Genomic DNA, 22,508 nt, shown 5'->3' with positions numbered 1-22,508 from the left:
CATTGATGTTTGTGAGATTGTGCTTTGTTGTCATGTTTCCCTACATTACATAAGTAATGACACTTCAAAAGTAATTAGTTTGCTATGAAGTGTTTTGTGGCTAAGGATGCGAAATATGCTATATAAATTCAAGTCTTTGTTTCTTTAGTGATTTTGTCCGAGATGGCACTGGCTTTCATACACTGAATAATTGTCCAGATGCAGTTTAAAACTGCCTTTGTGATGTGCTGTTTTTTTGGTAACTTGCAAACACATGTTTTGAGCACATTGCGAGTGATACAGAAAAACATACCATTCCAGATCTTAAAATGTATTAGAATAAATAAAATATTTATGATGCCATCCTGACTTATTCAGCACCATCACACCATTGAAGCAGTGCAGCAGTACATTTGGCACAGAGTTAAAACTAATCCATTTTAATTAAAATTATAGAATTCGAGTCATAGAATGCATACACCATAGAAGAAGACCATTCAGTTTGTCAAACTTTGAATCAGCTCCCTGCAAGTGTTACGAATGCAAGGTTTTGTACGATTGTTATGTTTTGAAACGTCTCTTTAATTTAAGGGGAGATGGAGTATTGAAGAGAGTTATGTGATCTGTCATGATTTCTGAGCAGCAACAGGCCAGGTGGCTTGGTTACCATGGGGACAGGAGCGCCCAGGTTGAGGCTTGCTGAGAAAGGTGCAAAACGTTCACGCCTGAAAACAAAGGCAAGAGCAGCTGGACTGACTGTGGACAGATTTATAATCTCTGAGTTTTCGGACAGGAAAAAAAGAGGTCTCAGAGAGATGAAAGACTGCATCTAGTATGATCAGCAGAGAGGGGTGCGGCCATTCTATGGACCACCAGGCAGAATATGTGAGAGAAGACAGCCTCTGACTGAGAGGTGATCTTATTGAAACATATAAAATCCTGAGGGGACTTGACAGAGTGGATGCCAAGAGGATATTCCCCCTTGTGGGCGAGATTACAACTAGGGGGCACGGTTTAAAAATAAGGGGTGTCCCATTTAATTCGGAGATGAGGAAAATTTTTTTCTCTCAGAGGGTCATTAGTATGTGGAACTCTCTCCCCCAGAGAGCAGTCTGGCAAGGTCATTGAATATTCTTAAGGCTGAGTTAGATAGATTCTTGATTAACTAGGGAGTTAAGGGTTATAGGGGGCATACAGGAAAATAGAGTTGAGGCCACAATCAGTACAGACAAGCTCTTATCAGGCTTCAATGAGCTGAATGGCCTGCTTATGCTCCTGATTTCTATGTTCCTATGTGTGTTTGTATCGTTGAAGAGATTGCCATCCTGTGGCAATCTAAGCAATCTGGAAGATTTGTTCTGACGTGGCAGGGGTAGGGGAAGAATCGCCAGAGTAGGCCTGACTGCTGGTAGCCAATTTGGAAACTCTCTGAAAACTGAAAGAAGTTACTTTTGATGGTCCCTCGACATAATGATTCAGCAACATGGAGAGACATGAACCCATTGGAAGTTGGGTCAACTGGCTGCTGACTCTTTCCTATAAAGACTGTAATCCTGTGGAGAGTGTCTGTGATTCTGTGTTGTAATGTATATGTATGTGGCGTGGAGTTATTGGTCATGGAAAAGAATCAATAAGGGTAACTTTTCTATAGTTTAGAGAATTAGTTGCTTACTAGGTAATGTTTATTCAATGTTGCTTTTAGCTGGTTTATTATAGTAAAAGTCTTAAAACTTGAAATCATGTCATGCACTTCCTTTAAGATGGTCAATGGCAATTCAAATCCCTTGTTTAAATGATCAATCTCTATGGGGATCGTAACACAACAGCAATTCAACCAGTCCCACTTCCCTGCCTTTCTCCCATAGCTCTGCAAATGTTTTCCCTTCAGGTGTTTATCCAATTCCCTTTTGAAAGCCATGATTGAATCTCCCTCCATTACCTTTTCAGGCAGTGCATTCCAGATAGTCATTATCCACAGCATAAAAAAAGATTTTTGTCATGTCGCCTTTGATACTTTTGTCAATCACTTCAAATTTGTGCCCACTGACTCTTGGCCTTTTGGCCAATCGTAACAGTTTCTCCCTATTTACTCTGCCCAAACTTCTCATAATTTTGAACATCTCTACCCTCTCAACTTTCTCTCCTCTAAGGACAACAATCCCAGCTTCTCCAATCTATTAACATAACTCAAGGCCCTCATCCCTGGTACTATTCTCATAAATATTTTCTGCACCTTCTATAAGGCCTTCACATGCTTCCTAAATTGCTTAGAATATACAGCATTGAAATAGGCCATTTGGCCCAACCAGTCTATGCTGCTGTTTCAAGCCTTCTCCCATCCTTTCTCTTCCAATAGAAATGCTAAAATGATTGTCATAATGACTGGTTTAAATGTGGCAGCTGTACGAGGAAATTACTAATTAATTACCCAAACAGGGTCCTAAGAGAGGAATATCAAATGACAGGAATGAAATAAAACTTTCAAAAGAAATTGATTTAAAGGTGTAAGTCTGGGGAAATGATAAACTGATCAGCTTCAGAATTTAACTCTATTACTGAGGAATTTCAACAGCAAAAAAATATGGATCCGTACCCATGGGAGCTCAGTTTTGACTTGCCAAATCAACTTAAATTCGACTGTAGGAGACCACATTCAGTTTCTTCTCATTTCTTCTGTCATATAACTCCAGGAGCCTTTTTTGTTAAACTGGCAGCTGGAGAAACAATGGGTGAAATTTAATGGTGGGGGTGTGGGGCCCCAGCATCCTCAACGAAAACTAATAGCAACCCACTGACCCAGTCTCCAGGAGTCTCGATGGAATTAAGTACCAAACTGAAAGAGGGAATCCTACCATCAAGGATCCCAGCTCTACCGGAGATATTTAATTGCTGCACTGCCAGAAATCCCGTCCCCGAAAACTGCTGGTCAATCCGAGGCTGGCAGCTCTGCAGTATAGGCAGTGCCACTGGAAGTGGTGGTCAGTGCTAGTATTACGCTGGGGCCTACACAGAGGAATGCAGGTGGGTCCTTCAGAGTCAGGTAAGTTGGGCAGGATGGGGTTCCCAGGCTGATGCTGGTGAGGTTGATGGAGAGGGGGGTCGAAAGCAAGGGTGGGGCGTGCCTTCCTGCAATGGCACCCCCTTCCCGATGCCATGTCCCTCGATCAGACATAGAGTGCCTGAGAATGAAGGACGGCAGCTGGTAAGCTCCAAACAAACTTAATAGGAACATGCTGTTTAATTTGATTGTTGGGGTGTACAGTCTACATACACCTGGCATTGCACCAGCACTTAATTCATACATGAGGTTGCTCAATTATGTGATAGGCAGAAAGCGGGTGTTATTTTCCACTAACAGGATGCTGCTGTCAGTCCAAAAACACATTCTGCATTCCATCAAACAGCATTATTCGTAATTGGCAGCCCATGCTTGCAAAACCCAAGAAGTCTACTGTTAGATGTGATCCCACAATTGGGCAGCACTTGCTGAACAATCCTGAGTTTGTTAATAGCTATACTAACAACCAAATTAGAATAACCAGTCAAGCTCATAAAGTGGCTCATTTAAGCTTGCTGGAAGCAAAATACATTCATACGCAGGGACCCGTTATCAGCAAACAAAAGGAATATGCTCAAGTCTTGCACCTTTTTTGAATTACCCTGGAGCTTGTGGAGCCTATAGTTCCCAGGGTGCTTTCTCCATGGTAATGACTTGGCTAATTGGAGTGGACTTGCCAACCAATTACCAACCTTTTCTCCTGTAGTATAAATTGTTGTGATCGTTCGAAATGTGGCATTCTTGTATTTGTCCTGATGAGTGCACAACTAAAAGCTTTAGCATCATCTCTCACTTTTCAGCAACAATCATACCTTTCTTGCTTGTCAACATAAACCAAATGGATTCTGTCCTTTTCCCGTCAAAGACTTCCTCTCTTCCCAACACTACAATGTCTTCCCTAATCAGTACTGCCAGCCCACTCTGCTCTACACATGCGAGCCTTGGACTACGTATAGCATCATGCCAAAAGCTCTTGAAGATCAGATGGCAGGTCAAAATACCAGACCCTGAGGTGGTCATCTGAGCTGACATGACAAGCATCCACACCATACTGAGATAGTCACAAACGAATTGGGCTGGTCACATAGCCAGAACATCTGACACTCATTACCAAAGCAAATCCTCTATGGAAAGCTTGAGTGTGGGGTGTGCATTCATAGCAGTCAAAGGAAGCACTACAAGGGCACTCTGAATGCTTCACTTAGGAGTTATAACATCGACCTCCAGTCCTGGGAGAAGCTCCAAATAATAAAGGACACAGCCTTCTTCGAAAGCAAGTGCATATCAGAAGCAAAGAGAAAATGCAAGGAGAGGAAATCCCAAACCAGCAGCTCATTCAAAACTCAATTGTCTGCAGCATCCTGTCCTATTTGCAACAGAACCTTCCGGATGCAGTTTGGCCTTAACAGTCTCCTAGGTACCTAGTGGAACCCTACCAAACATCCCAGATGATAGAGTTGGTCATCTTTGCCTCGAAGGTCGAACAACAATATATTGTTTGGACAGAAGAGGAAGGTAACGGATAAGAGCACTGAGCTCCTATTATGTGTACAGGACTGCTTTCTAAAAGCCCAACAAGGGAAGATTCGCTATTGGATCTAATAATGGGAAATGAACCAGAGGAGATAAAAGAAGTAAAAGTACGGAACATCTAGGCAATAGTGACCATAATATAATATACTTAAAGATAATGATAGAGAGAGTTTAAGAGGTCATGTGGTATGCCTTTATTAAAGCCAAAGCAGTTTGCCTTGGATTTTTATAGTTAAATATCTATAAGGAAGTGCTGCCTGGAAGATGTTTACTTGTGGGTCTGACCAAGTAGGGAGTCTTTTTGGGGGAATATTTTGTAAGACTAATTTTAACTGTGTAACTGTAATCGTGTGTGCTTAAGTTTTCTTTTCTTGTTAATAAAATTTTTACTTTTAATTTTTAAAATCCCAAAGGTGCTACTAGACTTCTTGCTGCAGAGATCAATACGTTTTCTTCTCATTTTCAGAAGACAAAAAAGGGGTATGGCCTGTAAGCCAAGTTTCCCTCTGGAATTTGGTTTGCTCAGCAATTAACATCGGTTGTGGTCAAAGCAGGAGGGACAAAGCAGCTACTCCAATGGAGAAATTGGATGTTTTTAAGAGTTTGCTTTCTCTTCAAAAAGAAGGGAACAAACAGAAAGGAATTTGAGAGATCTAAGAAACAAGAAGTCGCCGAGGATGGCCTTGCTAGTGGGTTAGATCTGGAAGACTCAGGCTGAGTCGAATGACTTTCAGACACTGGAAGCTGTGTCCCATTGTAGCAGGGGGAAGTAGGTCTGCTGGAGAGTCAGGAGTAACATTGGACTTGTTCTTGAATGCTACACATTTGCTAGAAATGTGGTGCATAGCGAAAGGGGCTGTAAGATGTTATCTCGAGTGTCTTAGTTAATTAGTACGGAAGGACCTTTTCTTTAGTTTGGTGTATTGGTTTCCTGTTAATTGATGTTTGGCCTTTGAGGATTTTAGTTTGTTTGTTACAGTAAAAGTCTTAAAACATGAAATCTTGTCCTTCAGTTATTTCCATTGGTTGTTTGGTAAATCTATCTCCTTTTAAAAGTTATCGGTCTCCACAGGGATTGTAACACTTGGAGAGTGTAAGTCTAGGTGGGGTAGAGGAACAAAGAGATTTCAGCGTACAAATATATCAATCACTAACAGTTGTGCCACAGCTTAGCAAAGCCATTTAAAAAAGCAAACCAACACTGGGCTTTATTTCTAGAGGGATAGAATTAAGAAGTAGGGAAGCTATGCTAAATCTGTATCAAACCTTGGTTAGACCACACTTAAGAGTACTGTGTGCAGTTCTGGTCACAACATTATAAAAAAGGAGGCACTGGAGAGGGTGCAGAGAAGATTTACAAGGGTGATACCAGAAATATGGGCATGCATATCAGGAAAGGATTGACAGGCTGGATCTCTCTTCTCTTGAAAAAAAGGTAGCTGAGGGATGGCCTAATAGAGTTATCTTAAATTATGAAAAGTTTAATAGAGTGGGTACAAAGAGAATGTTTCCTCTTCCATGGAAAAGCATAATTAGAGGCCACAAATATAAGGTAGTCACCAAGAAATCCAAATGGGAATTCAGAAGAAACTTCTTTACCTAAAGAGTAGTGAGAATGTAGAACTCGCTACCATAGGGAGTGGTTGAAGCGAATAGTATAGCTAAGCACATGAGGGAAAAGGGAGTAGATGAATAGATACCGTGATAGATTTGGATGAGGAAAGATGGGAGAAGGCTGAAGTGGATCATAAACACTGACATATACCAGTTGGGCCAAATGACCTGTTTCTGTGCTATATATCTTTGTAATCTTATGTATTGTATCTCTGCTCTTTCTATTTTAGAGCTGCTGGCCAATGCAAATATTTCACTGATAATGACCTAAATGATCAATATAAACAACATTTGGAACTAATGTAATAAACAAAAATAGAAAATGCTGAAACGGTCATTAGAACAGCAATATACGATCATGATAGAGGAACAGACAGAAAACAGTGAATCAGGATAAACGGAGTATTTACAAGCCACAGTACTCTAACTAGTGGAGTGCTGAGAAATGTATCTAAGTTTGCTGACCATGTAAAGCTAGGTGAAAGTGCAAACTGTGTGGACATGAAGAGGCTGCAAAGAGATATAGACAGGTTGTGAGTGATCAATAAGGTGGCAGATGGACTATAATGTGGTGAATTGTGAGTTTATTCACTTTGCTCCTAAGAATAGAAAAGCAATACTTTCTTAAAAGGCATGAAACTTTTAAATGTTGATGTTCAGAGGAATTTGGGTGTACTCGTACAAAGAACACAAAGTGAGCAGGCAGGTACAGAAAGCAGTTGGGAAGGCAAATGGCATGTTGGCCTTTACTACAAGTGAATTGGAGTACAAGAGGAAAGAAGTTCTGCTACAATCATATGGGGCTTTGGTGAGACAACTTTTGGAATACTGTGTGCAGTTTTGGTCTCCATATTTAAGGAAGTATATACTTGCTTTGGAGTGGTACAGTGAAGCTTCGCAAGATTGGTCCCTGGGATGAGAAAGTTGTCCTATGATGAGAGGTTGAGTAAATTGGATCTTTATCTCTGGTGTTTAGAAGAATGGGGAGTGATCTAATTGAAACATGTGTTAGGAACAATGCATAGCTTTAAGTTTAATTTATATTTTGTATTTGGGTGTTAAGAAAGGTGAAACCTGGTTTTTGTTTCATTTAGAGATTTTTGTAAGCTGGGTGCTGGGGAGTCTGGGGCCCTGTTTGTATACATGCATTTTTAATGAGGTTTTACAACTTGAAGTCAAGAGGTGGGTTACCAGGGGTTAGTAGTTTAGTGAAGTTAAAACAAACAAAGTAGAAAAAAACTGCTGTTGCCTAGCAATAGCGGTCCAGAAACACACAGAGACGGAAACACAGAAGGCGGTCAGTTGGTATGTGTGGATGCCAACGGTGCAGGCAGAAGGCTTAGTCTCTCTAATAAGAAATCCTGCAAGCCTGCTGTGGAACTGAGTTTAGGGAACTCATGCGTTTGCTCTGAAGTTGAAGTAATAATGAGTTTAGATTGTGTTTTTTGGGGTGTCTCAGAGAGAGATACCACCTGAGGAAAACCATCTAGTGAATGCTAAGAAGTCTGGGAAGAATACTGATTGAAACTGAGCTAACCCAAGCAAGAAACCTTGGTGTTGAGGCAATGGTAAATCTTCACTGGGGTTTTGTGCTTGTAAGTGTTGTTGGGATAAAAGAAATAGTGTGAGTTTGAATCATTTTCTGGTATCTGTATTGAAATCTTTCCAACCTTTTTTGTCTGGTGTAATATTGTACATTTTTTTCTTGTTTAATAAATGTTTTATTCTTTTTGTTAACAGTATACTAGCAGACTCTTGTGAATGTGTCCAGTAACTGTCCTCCACGGTTTCTAGAAAAAACGTTAGGATCAACTCAGCCAGGTTTCACTCTGGGGTCTGACTTGTCCAGTATTAACATTGGCTGGGGTCATAACACATACAAGATTCTTAAGGAGGTTAACAGAGTAGACAGAGGTTGTTTCCCCTGGCTGGGGAATCTTGGACACAGGGGCACAGTCTCAGGGTAAGGAGCTGATCATTCTGAGATAAGGAGAAATTTCTTCACTCAAAGGGTCGTGAATCTTTGGAATTCTTTACCCCCAGAAGGTCGTGGATGCTCCATTGCACAATATATTTAAGGCTGAGATAGTCATTTTTTGGTCTCTTAGGGAATCAAGGGATGTGGGGAGCGGGCAGGAAAGTGGAGTTGAAGCCAAATATCAGCCACGATCATATTAGGCAGAATTTAACGCTCAGCGTGCAGGCGCGTGACCCACACACCCAAGCGTAAATTGACGCGCGATATCTCATTCGGCAGGCACATGCCGGAGTCGGCTGCGCGTCTGCCAATAATTAAAAGGCTTATTAAGGCCATTAACAAGCTAATTAAATTCAAATCTACACTGCCCGTCCAACCTTACGGCTGGTGGGCAGGCAAAAAGGCCAAGCGGCCTTTACATTTTTTAGGAAACCTCATCCATGAACGGGATGAGGTTTCCTAAAGCAAATAAACATTAAATAACAACTTTATTTTGGAATTAAAAACATGTCCCATCTCATGTGACAGAGTCACATGAGAGGACATATTTTATTAAATTTTTACTGTCTTTATTAATTTTTTTAAAAAGCGCTTCAATCTCCCTGAGGTAGCTCCATGCCTCAGGGAGACTAAAGCGCTCTTTCACGCGCATGCGCGAACTGCGCACTAGTCCTGGCTGTCCCTACTCCCCCTGCTCGCACAGGCAGCGCTCAGTGCTGCCGTTCGCGATCCATGCAGGGCGGGCCTTAATTGGCCCGCCCATGTGAAATCGCGGTGCAGAGCCGATCATGGGCGGCAGTCGGCTGCCCGAGCACCCCCGCCAAGGGCAAAATCCTGCCCGTTGAATGGTAGAGCAGGATCAAAGGGCCAGTCTACTACTGTTCCTGTTTCTTATGTTCTCATGGTAAAAAACCTAAAACCTTGGGCTGTAACTTCCAAGGTCCCCAGTGTCAGATTGGGGGGAAAGCCCAAAGATGGGCTGGGGAACCCCTCTCAGAACTTCACAGGTAAGGGTTTGCAAGGCAATTTCCCAGAAGCGCAAACTTCCTCTGGGCAATTGTCCTGCGCTGGGAACCATCGAAAATGTGATTTAAATCACAAACTTCAGATGGGTACACAGAAAAAGTTGGAAGAATTAAAACCTCTTCTAACTTCTGAGTAACTACTGTAAAGACTCAGACCGCCTCCTCACAGGACTCCCCCAACATCCCCAACCCTGCACGGGGCTCTCCCCACACCCCCGACCCACCAGGGGACTTCCACCCAACCACTGATGAACCAGCCCCCGTGGTATTCCCCATCCCTTCAAACACCCCACTGTATTCCCCCATCTGCAAGGCCACCCCCACACCTGGCCAAGGCTCAACCCCCTCCCGCCAACCCGACCACCCACCCCCCGCTGCAGGCCCAACCTGACACCCTACCCCCCCCAAATTCTGACCCACCCCTCTCCCAAGGTCAGACTACCCCCTCCCTGAGGTCCAAAATGCCACCCCCCCCCCCCAAGATCCAACCCTCCCACTCCCCAACCCCTGCAGACCTCCAATTTCCCCCTCCCCCCCAAATCCTATCCACTTACCTTAGACACTTACCTTCTCCCTGGCCTGTCAATTTCAATGGACCTTTAAACTTACCTGGTTTACAGCAGCTAATGCTGTAAAAATGGGGTCATGTCCTCCCTCACTTTGATGGAGTTGGACTTCGATGCTGGGTCTCGGGATGAGCTGCACTGCCTGGATCTTGCCTAGCCTGAGTCGGAAGGTCAAGCGAGACAGGCACGGAAGAAATTTAACATAAGTATTTGTGCACAGACTGGAAATCTGATGCTGATTGCCACCCTGAGGAAGTTACAGCCCATTAACTCTGTTTCTCTCTCCACAGATACTAAGCGACTTGCAGAGTATTTCCTGCATTTTCTGTTTTTATTTCAGTATTTTGCTTTTGTAAATGGAGCTTATTTTCCCCTCCCCTTCTGTCATGCTTGAAGAATATATACTTATGACTAATTATCAACAGGCACACAGAATCACAGAATATTTACAGTGCAGAAGGTGGCCCATCAAGTCTTTACTGGCTCTCTAGTCCACTCCCCTTGCCTTATCCCCGTAGCCTTACACGTTCTCTCTTTTCAGATAGCAATCCAATTCCCTTTTGAATACCTCGACCAAACTTGCCCCCACCAACCTCTCAGAAGGTTCATTCCAGACTCCAGCCACCCTCTGGATGAAAAAGTTTTTCCTCACATCACCTTTACTCCTTTTGCCAATTATTTTGAATCCGTGCCCTCTAGTTCTTGATGCTCCCTTGGGTGGGAACAGTTTGTCACTATTTACCCAGTCCATACCCCTCAAGATCTCTATCAAGTCTCCTCTCAGCCTTCTTTTCTCCAAGGAAAACAGTCGCAACCTCTCCAATCTATCCTCACAGCTGCAGTCCTTTATCCCTGGAATCATTCTTGTGAATCTCCTCTGTACTCTCTCCAATGACTTCACATCCTTTCTCAAGTATGGTGCCCAGAACTTTACGCATTTTACTCCAGATGAGGCCTAACTCGTGTCTTATACAAATTCACCAAGACCTCCTTACTCTTGTACTCAAAGCCCCTATTAATAAAGCCTAAGGTACTACATGCTATATTAGCTGCATTCTCAACCTGCTCTGCCATCATCAATGACTTATGTACTGATACACCAAGGTCCCTCTGTTCCTGCACCTCCTTTAGGGCTTCTCCTTTTAGTTTATACTGTCTCTCCATATTCTTCCTGCCAAAATGAACCACCTCACACTTCTCTACATTGAACTTCAACTGCCACTTGTCTGCTAATCCACCATTTTGTCTATGTTCTTTTGAAGTTCAAGATTATCCTCATCACAGTTGACGTTACCAATCTTTGTAACATATGCAAATTTTGAAATCATGCCCTGAACACCACAGTCTAAGTCATTAATATATATCAGGAAGAGCAAGGGTCCCAACACCGACCCCTGGGTAACTTCAGTACAAACCTTCCTCCGATCTGAAAAACAACCATTTATCACTACTCTCTGTTTCCTGTCACTCGGCCAGTTTCTCATCCAAGTGCCTAGTTTCCCTTTTATTCCATGAGATAGAATTTTGCTCACAAGTCTGTTGTGTGGCACTGTGTCAAATGCCTTTTGAAAATCCATATATACTACATCAACAGGGTTGCCCTTATCAACCTTCTCTGTTACTTCCTCAAAAAACTCCAGCAAGTTAGTTAAACATGATTTTCCCTTAATGAATCCATGCAGGCTTTCCTTAATTATCCTGCACTTGTCTAAGTGATTACTGATTTTGTCCCAAACTATAGTTTCCAGATGTTTCCCTACCACTGAATTCAAACTGACTGGTCTGTAGTTGCCGGCTTTATCCTTGCACCCCTTTTTGAACAAGGATGCAACATTTGCAATTCTCTACAAATACCCAATGTAGGGTATTCTGGCAGGTGTAGCGGCAGAAGTTCCACCCCACCCTGCCTCTACCAGCTTTGAGCCTTGCTGTGCAGAACTACAAGGCAGGCATTTTATTTGAATGTCAATTTGAGGGCAAGGTTATCCTAGCAGGTATATACTGGCATGCTGGAAAGCCTAAGCTAATGAATTATTTGGAGTTCAATGGTAAATCCATTTTCTACATAAAAAGTACGACTGTTTGAGTCTTACTGACACATTTCCTTCAGGTCTCACAAAGATTGCAAAATTCAGTCACGTGGCTTTTTCCTGAAGTAGCTCCTGCGTGGACTTTCAAGCAAATGTATGCACATTCTGCCATCAGGAGCATAGGAATAGGAAGAGGCCATTCTCCCTTAAGCCTGTTCAACAAGATCATGCCTGATCTGTATCCTATCATCACCCATTTGTCTTGGTTCCATATCCCTTAATATCTATCGATCTCAGGTTTGAAACTATTAATTGAACCTATTAATTGAATCTATTGTTTCTTTGTGGGAGAATTTTCCACACTCCTATTAATCTTTGTGTGAAGTGTTTCCTAGCCTCTTTCTTGAATGGCTTGACTGACTCTTTAAGGTTATGTCCTTTTGGCTTAGATCCTAAAAGCCTCAAATAAATTACCACTTTCTATATTCCAGGAAATTAATAAACTACACATACATTCCTTAATATAGAATGAACAAAAACTTCTATCACATCACATCACAGTACTCTTTCATATTACGTTTTATCATAATTCAGCAAACAGTCTTTTGGACAGAAATACATGTTCAGTCCAACATGCTGCTTCTTGGAGACATCACCTGAAGGCATGGAGTCGGCTTCCATAAGTACCCTTATGACATCTCTCTCAATTTCTCTATTGCTTGACACTAAATCTTGGATAAGCTGTAATTTTCTCCAGCTATACACTGAAATGACTGAAGACATTACTTTTGACCGCTACACGAGATTCTTCATCATTAACTCAGTTCAAGTCCATGGCTGTCTCAGGATGAACCTGACTATTTACAACAGCGGCATTCTATGCAACCAACAAGTTCAGTTTCTTATCCAAATATGTCCTCCACCCAAAGAACGTCTATTTCCATCCCTGTAACATCGCTGATCCTTATTCTACCTCAGCATATCCAGGCCTTTGTTACCATCAGTCTTATTTATTCCAATGCTCTCCTGGCCAGCATTCCATTCTTTACCCCCTATAAACCTCAGCTTATCCAAAACTCTGCTTCCCAAGTCCTATTGCACACTAACTTCTACTCACCCATGGCCCCTGATCTCAAAGACCTAGATTGACTCCTGGTCCCCCAATGCCACACATTTAATATTCTCATGTTTATGTTGAAATGGCTTCATGATCTAACCCCTGCCTCTCCCTGTAACCTCCCTCCCTAACCTTTTCATTCATTTGACTCTGGCGTCTTGAGCATCCATCCCCACCATTGGCAGCTGTCCCTTGAGCTCGCTAGGGCCTACACAGTGGAATTCCCTGCCTAAACCTCTCTGGCTCCCTCTTGTCTTTTAAGGCCCTCCTTAAACCTTACCACTTCAACAAATCTTATGGTCATTCCTCATAATATCTCCTTCTTTGGCTTGACATCCATTTGCTTATGTCTTTGTGAAGTATTGGAGGAGGATTTTCTATGCTAAAGGTACTATGTAAATGCAAGTTGCTGCTGAACCTGGACGGCATTACAGCTCAGTTGGAGCTGTTGTACTGATCATTACTGAGTGTTAGATGAAAATCATAGTGCTTCTCTTATTATAAAGTGCAAAGGTGACACTTAGCTGTTACACCTGTATTTACTTAATATTCACCATGACCACAATGTCTATTAAATATTCACAAGGGAGGAATATCAATTACATTTTTCAGTAAAATAGCCTGTATTTGAGAGCGGGTTTACTAAATTGTTCAACACTGTTATATGCATTGTTTCCACAAGGGGTAGGATCAGATATTGTCTACTTAACTCTGGATTAGTGAGCTAAACTTACAACGTTTAACAAACCATAAAGCCAGAAATTATTTTCCTTTTGGAAACTTGTTAAAATTATACTGCACATCAGTTCTGATTGGTTAGATATGTTTCTTGACTATATTATATCCAGGATTAAAGCACTCCACATGAAACAACCCAGCCAACCGCTACCTATTCTAACAGGACTAATATTTAGTCTTTACCTTCAGGATTGCCTGCTTGTGGATTTCACGTTTTTTGTCGTCTTCTTTTTTGGCCATGATTAATGCCATTCGCCTCTCTTCCTCCTAAGCAGAAACAAAATGGAAATGCATACATTATCTTGAAAACAGTTGACTCACTATAAACAGCAGCAGCTCAATGAGCTGTGTACAGGGTACAATAACTGATGGCCACAAATATATTGCAATACCTGTACATATAAACTTAAAAGGAAATCTAAAACATTGAAATCTGAATTATTCAATTCTAAATTATCTTTCACTGAATTTTGAAGTTAAGGAGGTAAAGGTTGGGGTAATGAAACATTTTCCATTTTAAACATCATGCCACCAAATAGCCACAGATCAGATGTAGCTAGGCTTAGATGTAAAAGTTCCCAGTACATTGCTTCATCAAATCCTTCCAAGTCAGATACAGCATTGTTAGGTACAGAATTGAAGTTCCCTCTAACTCTGTCATCAAACATTCACAATTTAGGTATAGATTAGAGGCTCATTTGAAACTTCTACACTTAAAAACACTCATAACGTATTGAGCATGGTTTTAGTACAGCAAAGTTCAATGTGTTTGAGCATGTACATACCACTAGAATTACATAAAAATACATTGGGCCAGACTCCTAAAATGGATGTAATTATAGCATTTTAATCCAACAACATTTGTCAGTGACCTAAATGTAAAGAAGGTTGTTAAAATCCTGAGATGGCTCATAAGCCCTTAATGGCTGGTAGTCACTAACCAGTAAAATGTTTAGTGTCAAATATGGCACATTACACTGCCAAAACAGCTAAAGCACACTATTCTGTGGCAGGCTAATATCATTCTGTAAATTGAAACACCTTAGAAAAAGCCGTACATGAATCCCAAGAAATGTTAATTCACAGAACTGTTCCTGCAAAGGAGGCCGCCATTTGATATATCATGTCTGTGCCAGTTCTCCGTAGGAGCAATTACTTAGTGCCCTCCCCATAGCCCTGCACATTCATCCCTTCCAAATAATAATCCAATTCCCTCTTGAATGCCTCAGTTGAACCTGCCTCCACCACGCTCTCAGGCAATGCATTCCAAATCCTAACCACTTGCTATGTGAAAAAGTTTTTGCTGATGTCACCATTGCTTCTTTTGCCTTAAATCTGTGCCCTCTGTTTCTTGATCCTTCAACCAATGGAAAGTTTCTCTCTATCTACTCTGTCCAGACCCCTCATGATTTTGAATACCACTGCCAAATCTCTTCTCAACCTTCTCTCCTCCAAAGAAAACAGTCCCAACTTCTCCAATCTACCTATGTAACTGAAGTTCCTCAGCATCAGGACCATTTTCATGAATCTTTTATGCACTCCCCTTCACATCTTTCAGAAAGTGAGGCGGCCAGAACTGGACGCAATACTCCAATTGAGGCTGAACTAGTGTTCTACACAGGTTTAACGTAACTTCCCTGCTTTTATACTCTATGCCTCTATTAATAAAGCCTCGGGTGTTGTATGCTTTATTAGCCATGCTCTCAACCTGTCCAGTCACTTTCAACAATTTATGCATATATTGTATATACACACGCAGGTCCCACTGCTCCTTCACACACATTAGAATTGCATCCTTTATTTCATGTTGTCCCTCTTCCTATCCCAATGAATCACTGCATACTTCTCTCCTTGGTCCAAACACATGGACAAAACAGCTGAACTCAAAAGGGGAGGTGAGAGTGACTGCCCTTGACATCAAGGCAACATTTGACTGAGTGTGGCATCAAGGAGCCCTAGCAAAACTGGAGTCAAGGGAATCAGGGGGAAAACTCTCTGCTGGTTGGAGTCATACCTAGCGCAAAGGAAGATGATTGTAGTTGTTTGAGTTCAATCATTTCTGTTTCAGGACATTGCTGCAGGAATTACTCCGGGTTGTGTCCTAGGTCCAACCATCTTCATCTGCTTCATCAATGACCTTCCCTCCATCATAAGGTCAGAAATGAGGATATTCACTGATGACTGCACAATGTTCAGCACCATTCGCAGCTCCTGAGTTAATGAAGCATCCATATGCAGCAAGACCTGGACAACATTGAGGCTTGGGCTAACAAGCGGAAAGTAACATTTGTACCACAAAAGTCCCAGGCAATGACCATCTCCAACAAGAGAGAATCTAACCATCTCCCTTTGACATTTAATGGCATTACCATCGCTGAATCCTCCACTATCAACACCGAACAGAAAGTGAACTGGACCAGCAATATAAAAACTGCGGCTACAAGAGCAGGTCAGAGGCTTGGAATTCTGTGATGAGTAACTCGCCTCCTGACTGCAGCAAATCACTAAGGCTCCTTCGACAGCACCTTCCAAACCCACAAACCCTACCACCTAGAAGGCCAAGGGCAGATGTTTGGGAACACCACCATCTGCAAGTTCCCCTCCAAGCCACATGTCATTCTGACTTGGCACTGTATTGCCGTGCCTTCATCGTCGCTGAGTCAAAATCCTTGAACTCCCTTTCCAATAACACCATAGATGTACCTACTCCACATGGACTGCAGCGGATCAAGAAGGTGGCTCACCACCACCTTCTCAGGGACACTTAGGGATGGGCAATAAATGCTGGCCTAGCCAGTGACATCCATAACCCATGAACGAATAAATTTTTAAAAATTTCATCTGCCACTTATCCGCCATTCCACCAACCTGTGTATGCCCTTCTGAAGTTCGATACCATCATCCTCACAAGTTCACAATGTTTCCAAGTTTCATATCATCTGCAAATTTTGGAATTGTGCCCTGTACAAAAGATCTATGTCATTAATATACGTCAGGAAGAGCAAAGTTCCCAACACTGAACCCTGGGGAACTCCACTACAAACCTTTCTCCAATATAAAAACATCCATTAATCACTACTCTCTGTTTCTTGCCACTCAGCCAATTTTTTATCCATGTTGCTACTGTCCCTTTTATTCCATGAGATATAACTTTGTCTACAAGTCTCTGGTGCAGAACTTTATCAAATGCCTTCTAATCAACATTTTTCAACGTTTGCTAAAATGACAAGTCTTAATGCTGTGTGTCTTTTTTACCCACTCTCTTCAATTATTGAATTGCATGTGAAGGGCCTAAGATTGTTTATCTTCAAAACTGAATCCAATCGTTTCATGTTTTAAGTGCAATACGAACAGGTGGGAAACACCAGGGTCAGAATCTACTGTTCGGCGTGTGGGGCCTGCCCCCACACGCCGACGCATAAAATGACGCGCAGTAACATTGGGCATGCGTCCCGATGTCACCGCGCATCATTCTGATCTTCCGTTCGGCGGGTGGGCACCAAAGTTGGCTGCATTCCTGCCGAACTGTCAAAGGCCTGTTAAGGCCATTATTAAACTAATTAATCCTATTGAGAAAGCTGCCCATCCAGCCTTAAGGTTGGCGGGTAGGCGAAGAGCCCAGGCAGCCTTCACATTTTTCATGAAACCTCATCCACGGGCGGGATGAGGTTTCATGAAGGGTTCAAAATTTTTATGAAAACTCATGAACATGTCCCAGCTCATGTGACACTGTCACATGAGGGGACATGTCTGAATATTTTTATTTTTTTTATTTTTTGCAAGTTTAAAACCTAAGTTAATCTCCCTCAGGGAGATTTCTGCGCTCTTTAGCGCACATGCACGAAAGAGCGCAGGCCCCAACTCTCCCTCCTCCCCCCGCCTGCACAGGTAGCGCTGAGCGCTTCCGGGCGTGTGTCACAACGGGCGGGCCAATTAAGGCCCACCCACATAAAATGGCAGCGTGCAGCCGATCACGAGCAGCAATTGCCCCGCGCCAGCTTCCGACCCTCCCGCCCGACGGGGAGAAAATTCTCCCCCAGGACATTGAAAAACATAGCAGAGAGATTGGGAATGGATTAATTCAGTTAATGTCATTTTCTTTGCAAAAACAGAATGTGTGCTACTTGTTTTCCAGCTGCAAAAGAAGTATTTATATTCAACGCACCTCTAAATGGATAGTGCTCACATTATAACAGAGATAGCACATATGGGAATCCTGTCACTGTGATCCATTTGAGCAGAAACCCAAATAATTACTTATAATCAATCAATATCAAAAGGTTACAATCTCTGATGTTTACGCTGATCCCATAATTGGTAATCCGCACTGCCATGTTCCTCAGTTCTAACCAGCACTTTAAGTCACAGATTCAATAACTGCTCAGAATGTTAGTGTTTTAATGAGAATGCTAGCACTTCTTATACCCCTTGCTTGGAAAACTGTTATGATCCCTAGCTAAGGTTACCACTGGACAAGCCTGATCCCCGGGTAGAACCTAGCTTGATAAATCCATTTATTTTTGTTTGTTTAGATATGTGGAGAGGGGCTACTGAACAGAGTCACCAGAATCAGCTAATGAACTTTTAACAAAAGTTTAAAACATTTATTTAACAAGAAAAGATGAACTACATTACAATGCTCCTTCACCTACAACTATACCTTTACAGATATATGCAGATTTGTACGGATAACGCAAGTTACAAAAGCTATCTTATACTCTAATGTTTACAGTAAGTACACAGTCCATGTAAACCAATAGGCACTCTGTGGTTAGACATAGCACACGCTGAAACCAAATAACAGATGCCACCTCAATCAGATGCTATGGATCTCTCATCAACTCCTCTCAGACGCTTGTCACACCGTGAGTCAATCAGTCTCACTGAACTCCATCTTTCACACCAGGGTTTCCAATCTCCACTCTCCAAGACCACGGGCTGAATTTTACTGTTGGCGAGCAGGGGGCGGGGCCCGCTCACCAACGCGCAAAATGACGCGAGATGACGTCGGGGGGACCCCCCAACGTCATCCCGCCCCATTTAAATCTTCAGGAAGGCGAGGGCACAGTGAAATCAGCTATGCACCCGCCGACCTGTCAATGGCCAATTGAGGCCATTGACAGCATAATTAAAACAATTAAAGGACCTGCCCATCCAACCTTAAGGTTGGTGGGCATGCCAGGAGCCCCGGCAGGCTTCTGAAAAAACATGAAACCTCATCCACCAGCAGGATGAGATTTCATGTAGGGTTTAAAAAACTTTAATAAAGTTTTAGTGAAATTTATTAACATGTCCCATTTGGTGTGACATTGTCACATGAGGGGGACATGTTAAGGATTTTTTTATTTCTCTATTTTTAATGTTTGAACAACTTTCAGCGATCTCCGAGGCAGCACTTAGCCTCAGGGAGATGTGCACTCTTTCGTGCACATGTGCACTCTCGCTTTTGGAGAACCGCCCTCCCCACATGCACAGGAAGCACATAGCGCTTCCCGCCGGGCGTCATGCTGGGCAGGCCTTAATTAGCCCGCCCACTTAAAATGGCGGCGGGGCCCTCTTCTCTGGCGGGGATTGGCTCCCCGCCCACTGGAGATTGGGTCAGGCCCGCCCGCCCGGTGGGCATAAAATTCCGCCCCACATCTTGGATTCTTCTCCCAAACCGATGCTTTCTCTCAGACGCCTTCTGCAAGGGTTCACCTCCAGGTTTTCGAACTCTCCTTCTGATGTTCCTTTTCCCTGGGTCACCGCATGCATTCAAGCTGTCTTCCACGCACTCTCTCTCACTGCCTCAGCCGTCAACAGTACACCACTGCTTCACATGCCCATAGCAAAGAGTTACAGACCTTCATAGAAACTTAGAAAATAGAAGCAGGGGTAGGTCATTCAGCCTTTCAAGCCTGCTCCGCCATTCAATATGATCATGGCTGATCCTCTATCTCAACGCCATACTCCCGCTCTCTCCCCACACCCCTTGACGCCTTTAGAGTCTAGAAATCTATCTATTTTCTTCTTAAATATAATCAGTGGTTTGGTCTCCACAGCCCTCGGTGGTAAAGAATTTCACAGGTTCACCACCCATTGAGTGAATAAGTTTCTCCTCATCTCAGTCCTAAATGGTCTACACCGTATCCTGAGATTGTGACCCCTTCATTGTGACCCCCTTCAGCCATCTCTTTGGACCTCCTGCCCTCTTGTAAGCTGTTCTTGCTTAAAATCTACTTTCTACAGCTTTTGTCTCTTTAAATCTGAAGCTTGGAGCCTTTCTCTCTGCCCCTCACTTTTAACTTCACTTAACAGGACCTTTTTCAGGTTCCTGTCGTTCCTTTGACTAGAAGGTCTGTTTGGGACTTTCTCCTGTTTCATTCCCATGGATTTTGGGGTCTTTTCTTTAGCTTGGGACTTGCTATTTGTCCCTTTCGCGCCAGTCTCTCTCTGGCAGCTACTTTCAACCAATTGTAGCTTGGGACTGGCTATCTGTCCCTTCTAGGTGGCTTCTGTTTGCAGCTGTCTTCAAACTGAACTCAAAACTGCTCTTTCTTTAGTTTTTCTGTGTGTCTGTGGGAGGGACCTGCCTCTCTGGACCAATGTTACTCGGCAACAGTCCGGTTTCTCTCCTCTTGTTTATTTAACTTAGCTACAACAGTCATAAAACTCTCATTAGAAATGCAGGCATCTTTTTAAATGAAGCTAAAACTCAATTTGAGCTTTTCTTAACACACAGATATAGAATTACAAATCAAACTTAAACATTAAAGTTAAAACTCATTCCTAACACCCATAAATTCCAATATAACTTACTAAAACTGTCTCTATTTCATAACAAAACAATCACTTTAGAAGCTGACTTCAATAACCTAACCATTAGTAACCACTGTATTAAAGCTCTGTATCTAACTCTACAAACTAATTCTCTAATTCCCCATATGCAATTAAGAAATTATTTCCATTTTCTTCCCAAAGGCAATTTCTGTACCTGTTCATTTAGGAATACAAAAGCATGATAGAGGAGTTTTCTGACAGTGCTAGTTTAAATGCATAATTGAAATGATTGTCAGATTAAATAAGAAGGTTGTTCATTTCACTTCCAAATAAATGGCAGGAAAAGTAGAGGATGAACCTCACATAAAAATATTAAATGTGTGATTATTCCACAACGCATTAATTTTGAAATTATGTTTATTGCAGATTGAATGAATGGCATAAATCCTACTCCTTAAAACAGGATACATTTGTATAAATCTATATAGACGGTTGTAATTCAAATACATAATAATCCTCCTTATAAGCCACCAGATATATTTTTTAACTATCTTCAGGACTGCACCTATTACCCACCTCTTCAAAATCAGATCTTCCACACTTCGATACATACATAAAAGGAATAAAATAGATATTAAGAAATGGTGAGAGTCAGGAGAGGCGATCAAAAGTTTGCTCAAATACACAAGTGGAGAAATGGAAAGACAGAAGGATTTAGACAGTTTTGGAGTAGGACTGACACAGTTGAAGGTTCTACTTATTGAAAGACTATGGAGGGAATGCACAAAAGGTGAGAGTTGATGAACTGAAAGATGAAGGAAGTAGGTTACAGAGTTTAGGCATGGGTGAAGCAATGGAGGGATTTGAAGGAAATTTAAATTCAATGATTTGGGGAACAGGAAGCTAGGTAAGCATTCAGGGCTTACTGATGGACAGGCTGTGTGTGAATGTTGGAATTTATAAAGGGTGCAAGATAGGAGGTTGGCCAGTAGGGGACTGAAGAATTAAGTTGATAAGGAACAAAAATATTGATTAAGAGTTCAACAGAAGCAGAACAATGCAGGAGTAAAGGTGGGTGATACGCAGAGATGGAAGGCAAGTGGTCTTGGGTGATTACTAGGATGTGGGCATTGGACCACAGGTCTGGGTCAAATAGCATGCCAAGATTCAACCCAAGCAGCTGTTTGGACACAAGAATGGAGTCAGTAGAAAGTGAACAGAATTTAGGATGACAGCCAAGAATGATTCTTTTGATTTTTCCAGATTTTTCAATTTTTCCAGATTTTCAATTTTGAAATTTTGACTCACTTACGACTTGGTGTCAGACCACACAAAGGTGTTTGTGAAGTCAAGGGTCAGTTAAGAGAGGCAGAGCTACCTATCATCTGCATATAAAATACAACCCCATGCCTAAAGTTAATGGCACTGATGTTGGAATAAAATGAGAAAAAGGAGAGGTCCAATCATTATTCAAAAAGGGAGGGAGACAGAAAGCAGGAAACTACAGGCCAGTTAGCTTAACATCTGTCATAGGGAAAATGTTAGAAGTTATTATTAAAGATGTTATGGCAAGGCATCTAGAAAAATTCAGGGCAATCAGGCAGTCAACATGGTTTTCTGAGAGAGAAATCATGTTTAACCAATTTATTAGAGTTCTTTGAAGGAGTCACACGTGCTGTGGATAAAGGAGGACTGGTGGAAGATTTCCAGAAGGCATTTGATAAGGTGCCACATCAAAGATTATGGTGGAAAATAAAAGCTCATGGTGTAGGGGGTAACATATTGGCATGGATGGAAGATTGGCTATTTAACAGGGAACAGAGAGTAGGCATGAACGAGTCTTTTTTTGGTTGGCAGAATGTAATGAGTGGTGTGCAACAGGGATCAGTGCTGGGGCCTCAACATTTTACAATTTATATAAATGACTTTGATGAAGGGACTGAAGGTATAGTTGCTAAATTTGCTGATGACACAAGGATAGGTAGGAAAGTAAGTTGTGAAGAGGGCATAAGGAGACCACAAAGGAACATAGATAAGTTAAGTGAGCAGGCAAAGATCTGGCAAATGGGGTATAATGTTGAAAAACATGAAATTGTCCATTTTGACAGGAA

General features: G+C 42.2%; 1 protein-coding gene across 2 annotated transcripts in view; it reads right to left on the bottom strand.

Moving 5' to 3' along the window:
- lrrc49 (leucine rich repeat containing 49) overlaps positions 1–22,508 on the bottom strand; it is a 232,231-nt gene that overhangs the window by 91,814 nt on the left and 117,909 nt on the right. For both annotated transcript variants that reach the window (XM_078532455.1, XM_078532456.1), the window contains one exon: positions 13,822–13,905. In XM_078532455.1, coding sequence (XP_078388581.1) covers positions 13,822–13,905 — 84 coding nt within the window. The remainder of the gene's footprint in view (positions 1–13,821; positions 13,906–22,508) is intronic.

The sequence above is a fragment of the Cetorhinus maximus genome, chromosome 30, assembly GCF_964194155.1.
Source record: "Cetorhinus maximus chromosome 30, sCetMax3.hap1.1, whole genome shotgun sequence".
Classification (NCBI taxonomy): Eukaryota; Metazoa; Chordata; class Chondrichthyes; order Lamniformes; family Cetorhinidae; genus Cetorhinus; species Cetorhinus maximus.
The sequence above is the reverse complement of the archived record's forward strand: the minus strand, read 5'-3'. Positions and strand labels throughout refer to the sequence as shown.